Here is an 8,747-nt window from a genome sequence, read left to right as displayed (position 1 = left end):
TATTCTCTATAAGTTTGTCCTCTATATCACTGATTCTCTGTTCTGCCTCATCCATCCTTGCCGCCGCGGCATCCACCCATGATTGCAGCTCAGTTATAGCATTTTTTATTTCATTCTGACTAGTTTTTACTTCTTTTATCTCTGCATAAAGGGATTCTAGTCTATTTTTGACTCCAACTAGTATTCTTATTATCGTGGTTCTAAATTCTGGTTCAGACATCTTGCTTGTATCTGTGTTGGTTAAATCCCTGGATGTCGTTTCTTCATGCTCTTTCTTTTGGGGCGAATTCCTTCATTTTGTCATTTCTTAAGGGAGAAAAGGAATTAATGAGGTAGAAAAATTAAAATTAAAAAAATATTAAAGTTAAAAAATTAAACACACACAAATTGAATAAATGGTGCTAGATCCTAGGCGTGTTTTGGTCTGGGTGTTGAAAATGGTTTGACAGATTAGAGAAAAAAAATGGGAAAAAAAGGAAATCATTTGAGAATTTGAAAAAAATGAATACACTGAAGTAGACTAAAATGAGATGATGGGAGTAAAATAGAATTTGAAAAAATTTACACAAAAGTAAAGAGTATAGTAGAAAAAAATTAAAGAAAAAAATATTTTTTTCTAGAACCAATTATCCCTTTTATTCCCCACCAGGACAAACCAATATGTAGGCAGTTTTCTTTGCTTAGACATGGAAGCAGTTTTAACACTGGCCCTTGTGAAGCCACAATGTACCAAAAGTACTATGCCAAATGTTTATATTAGTATAAAAATTCCACATCCCCATATTGGCCACCTCAAGATGAAAACAGATAACTCCCTAAATGTTAACTTGCTCTACTCCCCTAATGTTAAACATAAAAACCACATGGGAAATATAGAAATTCAAATAGAAATAACATAAACCTGTCATAAATCGTAAACAAAATACTATTTGTGGGACAGCATGGATGACAAATGGTCTACTGTGTAAATTTTAGAATAAGGCAGACAAAAGTTGGAAGCCTGGTTAATTTTCCCCTCCTTCTGCTTCAGCTTCATCTCCTTGGGTATCCGATGTCCACAATGTCAAGTTGTCTCTCAGTAATTGCATTATTAGTGTGCTGTCTTTGTAGGACTCTTCACTTAATGTATCGAGTTCAGCAATGGCTTCTTCAAAAGCTGTCTTTGCAAGAGAGCAGGCTTTCTCCGGGGAGTTCAGAATCTCATAATAGAACACAGAGAAGTTAAGGGCCAGACCCAATCTGATAGGGTGTGTTGGTTGCATTTCCTTTTTGCTGATTTCAAAAGCTTCTTGGTATGCTTGTTGTGACTGATCCACAATCCCTTTCTTGTCATCACCAGCAGCAACCTCAGCCAAGCAACGATAGTAGTCTCCTTTCATTTTCAAATAGAAGACTTTGCTCTCTGCTTGTGAAGCATTGGGGATCAAAAACTTTTCCAAAAGAGACAGTACATCATTGCAGATCTCTCTGAGCTTGGTCTCAATTTTCTCTCTGTATTCTCGAGCCATCTGCTGTTTTTTCTCAGCCCCTTCCATCTTTTGCTCAATACTTGAGACGACCCTCCAAGATGACCTGTGGGCTCCTACAACATTTTTATAAGCAACTGAGAGAAGATTTCTCTCGTTGGATAATTCAGCTCCTTGCTCAGTTACAGACTTCATGCAGGCTGCCATGTCATCATATCGCTCAGCCTGCTCGGCCGGCTTGGCCTTCTGCACCAGCTCATTTTTATCCATGACTGGATGTTCTGTGTCCAGAGTGGGTGGTGGCGGACGGATGGACGGGGGCTCAGCAGTCTCAAGAAAAATATTTTTAATAGAAATTGAAAGTAAAAATGAAATTTTTCTGTTTCTGCATTCAAGAAAAAGAAAAGAAATGAAAAAGAGAAAAAAGAAAAAGATGGGGCGCCTGGGTGGCGCAGTCGGTTAAGCGTCCGACTTCAGCCAGGTCACGATCTCGCGGTCCGTGAGTTCGAGCCCCGCGTCGGGCTCTGTGCTGACTGCTCAGAGCCTGGAGCCTGTTTCCGATTCTGTGTCTCCCTCTCTCTCTGCCCCTCCCCCGTTCATGCTCTGTCTCTCTCTGTCCCAAAAATAAATAAACGTTGAAAAAAAAAAATTTAAAAAAAAAAAAAAAGAAAAAGAAAAAAATCGTTTGAAAATTTGAAAAAGGAAATACATTGAAGTAGACTAAAATAAAATGATGGAAGTAAAATAGAATTTGAAAAAATTTACACGAAAGTAAAAAAATATAGTAAAAAATTAAAGAAAAATATTTTAAATAAAAATTGAAAATAAAAATGAATTTTTTCTCTTTCTGTATTCAAGAAAAAGTGAAAAAAAAAAAGAAAGAAAGAAAATTGAATAGATGGGCCTGCTAACAGATTGAAATAGGACTGAAATTACTTCATTTTCCCCTAGAAGTCAGTCTATGTAGTGCTTTATAGTCCATAAACTAAGCGGGCAGTGAGACTTGTGTTCTTGAAGAGCGAAGTTGGGCCAGTTGGGTGGGGCTCAGTGTAATGGCTCCATTCTCCACTACCTGGCGCTGCTAGCCTACTGGGGTGGAGTGGTGTTGTGCTTGTAGGTGCCTATGCGCATGCGCAGGAGTGGTGAAAATGGTGTCACCCAGGTACTCAGTCTCTAGTATCAGAACTCTGTTCTCCCTGATCAGCAATTGCGCACCCGTCCTATCTTCAGCTTTCGTCCGCTCCCCGCTTTTTCACTGTCCGTGGCCAAGCCCCAGGTAATACCTCTCTCCTGAGTCTTGTCTCAGAGTCTTGTTTTCCCCAGCCCCTTACTTCTGAAGGACTGCGGCTTTGACCTGTTCTGCCCCTCTGCGGGAGGGTCTCACTGAGCAATGGCCAAATGTTGGCTGCGCCGAGGAACGCTTGCTGGACCCTGCTGCTGCCAGTGCCCTGAGACTGTGGCCAGGTGCCAGCCCACCCCAGAAGAAGTTTGCAAGATAATGTAGCAGCAACTTTTCAGGGATTATGGAAAATCACAACACACATTTGACACCAGACTCCACCCTTAACCACCTTGTTCCAGTGCCAGAGAATGTGGCTATTCTCGGGTCTGCTCAGACCAGGTGGCTTCAATAGTCTCTACCAAATGTCCTTCCAGCAGTGGAACCGTTTTTCCCCATGTGGCTCAAGAACCTCCTGGACCCCACTCTGCTCCTGGGGATTCACCCTTCCCACCAGAGCACCGCCAGGTATCAAGCTGCGGAGTTGCAGACTTTGCTCTCCCCTTCTTTACAGTCTTAATGGAATTTAAACCCTCTCCTTTCTCCTTTCTCCTTTCTCCTTTCTCCTTTCTCCTTTCTCCTTTCTCCTTTCTCCTTTCTCCTTTCTCCATTCTCCCTTTTTAGTTTAGTCCCTGTGGCTGTTTCCAATTTTCCACTTTCCCTCTAGCTGCTTTTGGGGAAGGCTGCTTTTCCCATATTCTCCCCCCTCCCCCCACCGTCTCTGTCCTCTCTCTGCCCACAAAAGCAACTCCCTGCCCGCTGAGGCTTCTCGCTCCCCAAGTTCACATCTCTGTGCCATGTACCTGCTAAATTCTGTGGTTCAGGTTGTGCAGATTGTTGTGTTAATCCTCCAATCAGTTTTCTAGGTGTGCAGGATGGTTTAGTGTTGGTCTGGCTGTATTTCATGGACAGGAGCACACAAAAAACTTCCATCCTGTTCCTCCATCTTGGCTCTTCCCCTCAGTTTCATTCATCGTTTTTATTCTGTTTCATTTATTTCCATTCTGATTTTTATCATTTCCTTTTTCTACTAATTTTGGGCTTTGTTTTAGTTCCTTTAGAAGTCACATTAGATCATTTATTTGGGATTTTTCTAGTATTTTGAGTTAGGCCTGTATCACTGTGAACTTCTCTCTTAGAACTGCTTTTGCTGCACAGATTTTGTAAAGTGTTCCATTTTCATTTGTTTCTTCTTTGATTTCTATTTGACCTACTGGTGGTTTTGTAGCATGTTCTTCATTTGCCGTATATTTGTGTCTTGTCTTACTGTAATTGATTTCTAGTTTCATAGTTTTGTGGTTGGAGAAAATGTGTCATATTATTTCATTCTTCTTGAATTTACTGAGAATTGTTTTGTAGCCTAACGTGATCTATTTTGGAGAATGTTCATGTATGTGCACCTGAAGAGAATGTGTATTCTGCAGTTTTTGGATGAGTATTCTGTATCTGTCTATTAAGTACATCTGATCTAACATGTCATTTAAGGCCAGTATTTCCTTATTGATTTTCTGTCTAGATGATCTATTCATTGATGTAAATGGAGTAGCGAAGTCCCTTACTATAATTGTTTTACTGTCAATTTCTCCCTTTATGTTTGTTAATATTTGTTTTTTATATTTAGGTGTTCTTGTGATGGGTGCATAAATATTTATGAGTATTGTATCGTCTTCTTGGATTGATCCCATTATCATTATGTAATTCCCTTCTTTGTCTTTTGTTACAATTATGGTTTTAAAATATATTTTTTCTTATGTGAGTACTGCTACTCCAGCTTTCTTTTCATTTTATATGCATAGAATATAATATTATTTATATTATATATAATAATACATTTTTCCATTCCTTCACATTCACTCTGTGTCTTTAGATCTGAAGTGAATGTCTTATAGGCATCATACGTATGGGTTTTGTTTTTTAAATCCATTCAGCCACCCTATACCTTTTGATTGGAGCATTTCGTTCATTTTCATTTAATTATTGATAGACATGTACTTATTGCCATTTTAATTATTTTCTGGTTGTTTGATAGTTTTTCTCTGTTCCTTTCTTCTCTTGGTCTCTTCCTTTATGATTTGATGGTTTTCTGTAGTGTTATGTTTGGGTTCCTTTCACATTATTTTTTGTGTATCTATTGTAAGTTTTTTTTTCTTGGGGTTACCATGAGGTTTATATACATTGACATACATATGTGTGTGTGTGTGTGTGTGTGTGTGTGTATGTGTGTGTGTGTGTGTGTATATATATATATATATATATACACACACACACATATATATATATCATTTATGTTGTTGATATATACATATATATGTATATGTCAATCTATTTTAATCTAGATAGTTGCTTAAGTCTGAATGCATTCTAAAAGCATTACAATTTTACTTCTCCTTTACCACATTTTATGTTTCTGATGTCATATTTGACATCTTTTTTATTTTATGTATCCCTTACTACTTATTTTAGCTATAGTTACCTTTACTGTTTTTGTCTTTACCCTTCATACTAGCATCTTGAAGTGGCTGACCCACTGCCTTTATTATATATTTGCCTATATGGTAAGAATTCTTCCTTATATAGATTTCATAGACTTTTTAAAAAATTTCTAGCTATGACCTTTTCTGTTTCTCTTACAGAATACCCTTTAACATTTTTTTATAAGGCTGGCTTGGAGGTGATGACTCATTTAGTTCCCTTGTCTGGGAAAATCTTTCTTCTTGAATTTTGAATGATAGCCTTACTGGGTAGATTTTCTTCGTTGAAAGTTTTTCTCTTTTAGCACTTTACCTAAATCCTGCTGCAATTCTAGCCTGAAACGTTTCTGCTGAAATATCAGACGATTCTAAAGAATTTCCCATGTGACTATTTGATTAATATTCTCTGTTTATCTTTAGCCATTTTATGATTATGTCTTGGTTTAGATCTCTGTGTTCATTTTCTTTGGGACTCTGTGCTTCCTGGCCTGGTATCTATTTCCTTCCCCAGGTTAGGGAATTTTTCAGCAATGGTTTCTTTAGTAACTATTTTGCCCTTCCTCTCTTTTCTTCTTCTGGGACCCTTACAAATGTGAATATAAGAAATTTCATTTTGTCCCAGAGATCCCTTAAATTATCCTCACTTTTAAAGCTTTTAAAACAATTTTATTTTAGGGAGAGAAAGAGCACATAAGTTGGGGAGAGGGGCAGAGAGAGAGAGAGAGAGAGAGAGAGAGAGAGAGAGAGAGAGACTCTCAAGAGGGCTCCATGCTCAACAGGGAGCCTGACACAGAGCTGAATCTCATGACCCTGGGATCATGACCTGATGCTAAATCAAGAGCCAGACACTCAACTGAAAGTGTCACCAAGACACCCCTATCCTCATTTTTTAAACTTATTTTGTTTCTTTTTGTTGTTCTGATTGGGTGATTTCTACTCTTCTAACAAGTTGCTGGTCCATTTTTTTCTGTATCATCTGCTATTGATTCCCTCTGGTGTATTTTTCATTTCAGTTTTTGTATTCCTCAGCACTTGGTTGGTTCTTTGTTACATATTTTAATTTTTTGTGGGGATTCTCACTCATGGTTCCACCATCCTTCTCCTGAGTTCAGTGGACATCTTTATTATCATTACGATGAACTCTTTATCAGGTAAATTACTTATCCCTTTTTCATAAGATTTTTTTTCTGGGGTTTTATCTTGTTCTTTCATTTAGAACATATTCCTCTGTCTTCTCATTTTGTTTGGCTTTCTGTTTGTTTTTATGAATTAGGTAGATCAGCTACCTCTCCTGGTCTTGAAGGAGTGGCCTTATGTAGGAGCGTTTCCTGTGTAGACTGCATGTACCTGACTGGAGAGGGTGCAGACTGGGTGCGAGGGTCTTGGATCTTGCTGTATGGGGGCTACCTTGACAAGACAACTGGAGTTAGAGAAGACATGATCCAGATGTCCTTTGGTGCGCCATACTAGGGCTTCCTTGGCAGGGTACTGGAGCAGATGCAGGCTAGGAAGATCCTGGGGTGTACCATGCTGGGACTGCCTTAGAAGAAAGCTAGACCTGGAGTGGGCAGGGGATAATGGGGTCCCTGGGCATGCTACACTGAGGCTGCCTTGGTAGAGTCACTGGAACTGGAGCAAGCATGGGGCAAGGGATCTGGGTGTGCCACACTGGAGTTTTCTTTGCATGGCACCTGGATGAGGCACAGGCCAGTGAAGTCCCAGGATGCATTGCATTAGTCCTGCCTTGGGATGACTTGTTTGGGTGCATGCAGGCTGAGCATCAATTTCGGATTGAAGACTCCCAGTTTATGATATGTTCTTTTGTGCATAGTAGCTTACTAAACGCTATTTCACTGTCATGGTTTTAATCTTTATTGTTTTTGAATTTTTGACAACACACACCTGTGTCCTCTTTAAATCCAGCTGCCCATACTTGCCACTTCTGCTAGGGCAGTCATACATGAATTTCTTTTTCACAGGAGACAATTCCAACTCACAGACATCTAGAGGAGTCAGTCTATAAGTTGGACTAAGCCATTGCAATTGTTTCTCTAAAGTTTCAACTAAGAGACAAAGAAAAGGTAGTTAGTAAATTTCCTGAGCTGAAAGAACAATTGCAGTCAAGTCAATCCCATGTGAACTATGAAAGAGCAGGAAATGTGCAAGTGGATGACTTGGGCCTGCAGAGAGGGGAGCCTAGCAAACAGGGAGGTGGGGCAAGACCTGGTCAGTAACAAGTGTAAGAGATGGAAAGTGATACCCCTGAGTGAGTCCCTAACTTTCTGATTCCCAACTTCAGATTCCATGAAGCCTCACTATGCTTACATTCAAAATAATACTGTCAGTCTTTTTAGTAACCACATCCCATGACTTTGCTTTTGCAAGTTGGAGTATTCTTAACAGTCTGATCACACACCTAGAAAAGGACACAGCAAACTAAGGGAACACACTCATATGGGGGGGGGGGTTAGGACAGTGGTCTACTTCTTCAGACATCTGTGCTTTAAAAGGAACGTGCTTAAATGGGGACACTAGCTTCTAATCCTCTTGTTTTACCTTTACGGGATGAAACTTCTACCCTATGAATGAACTGGGATAAAGGAAATTGAGACTTAAGTATTTCTTTTTCTTTCTGTACCTGTGGCAAAAATTCTGTCTTATGAATGGTGGAAAGGTGGATAAAAGAGCCCCTGACTTCTCTGCCACACTTGCCAGGAACTTAGCCCGAAACATGTAGCTGGAGGGACACTGGTGAGAAATTCTAATGGCTGCCTCCTACAATAAAACACTGTATCCCTTGAGTGTGAGCTGAAGGATGACAGTCCTACCTTCTTGTCTACCCATCCAGAGTGGAGCTTCTGTCCTGAGTTGAATGGGGAGAGGGAGTGGGCTATGGCTTATATGTCACAGGATCTAGCTGTTCTTAGCAAGATTTAATAGATTTTCATGAATAAATGTTTTTAGTCTATGATCTTTATGGACAACTTATTTGTCTTAATTAGAACAATTTAAAGAGATTTTTTATGTTTTTATTGAAGTATAACTAACATACAGTGTTATATTAGTATGTACAATATAACGATCCAAAAATTGTACACATTGCTCAGTGCTCATTCACTAAGTGTACTCATTATCCCCTTTACCCACCTTTCCTCTGTATTTGAGTCTGTTTCATTGTTGTTGTTTTCTTTATTCATTTGTTTTCTTAAGTACCATATATGAGGGAAATCATGGTAGTTGTCTTTTTCTGACTTACTTCACTTAGCATTATACACTCTAGGTTCATCTGTACTGTTGTAAATGGCAAAATATTTCTTTTTTATGGCTGAACAATATTCCATTGTGTGTGTGTGTGTGTGTGTGTGTGTGTGTGTATATATATATATATATATATCACCTCTTTTTTATCCATTCATTTATTGATAGACACTTGGGTTGCTTCCATATCTTGACTACCGCACATAATGCTGCAGTAAACATAGGGGTGTGTATTTCTTTTCAAGTTACTGTTTTCATTTTCTTTGGGTAAAT

General features: G+C 39.0%; 1 protein-coding gene across 1 annotated transcript; it reads right to left on the bottom strand.

Moving 5' to 3' along the window:
• Positions 1-609: 609 nt before the first annotated feature.
• LOC115498621 (14-3-3 protein zeta/delta-like) lies at positions 610-1,768 on the bottom strand. Its single transcript, XM_032595430.1, has one exon. The coding sequence runs from the start codon at positions 1,734-1,736 to the stop codon at positions 1,005-1,007; it is 732 nt and encodes a 243-aa protein (XP_032451321.1). The 5' UTR covers positions 1,737-1,768; the 3' UTR covers positions 610-1,004.
• Between the last annotated feature and the right edge of the window lie 6,979 nt (positions 1,769-8,747).

The sequence above is a fragment of the Lynx canadensis genome, chromosome D3 (assembly GCF_007474595.2).
Source record: "Lynx canadensis isolate LIC74 chromosome D3, mLynCan4.pri.v2, whole genome shotgun sequence".
Taxonomy (NCBI): Eukaryota; Metazoa; Chordata; class Mammalia; order Carnivora; family Felidae; genus Lynx; species Lynx canadensis.
Note: the sequence above shows the minus strand (reverse complement) of the source record. Positions and strands in the feature narration are given on the sequence as shown.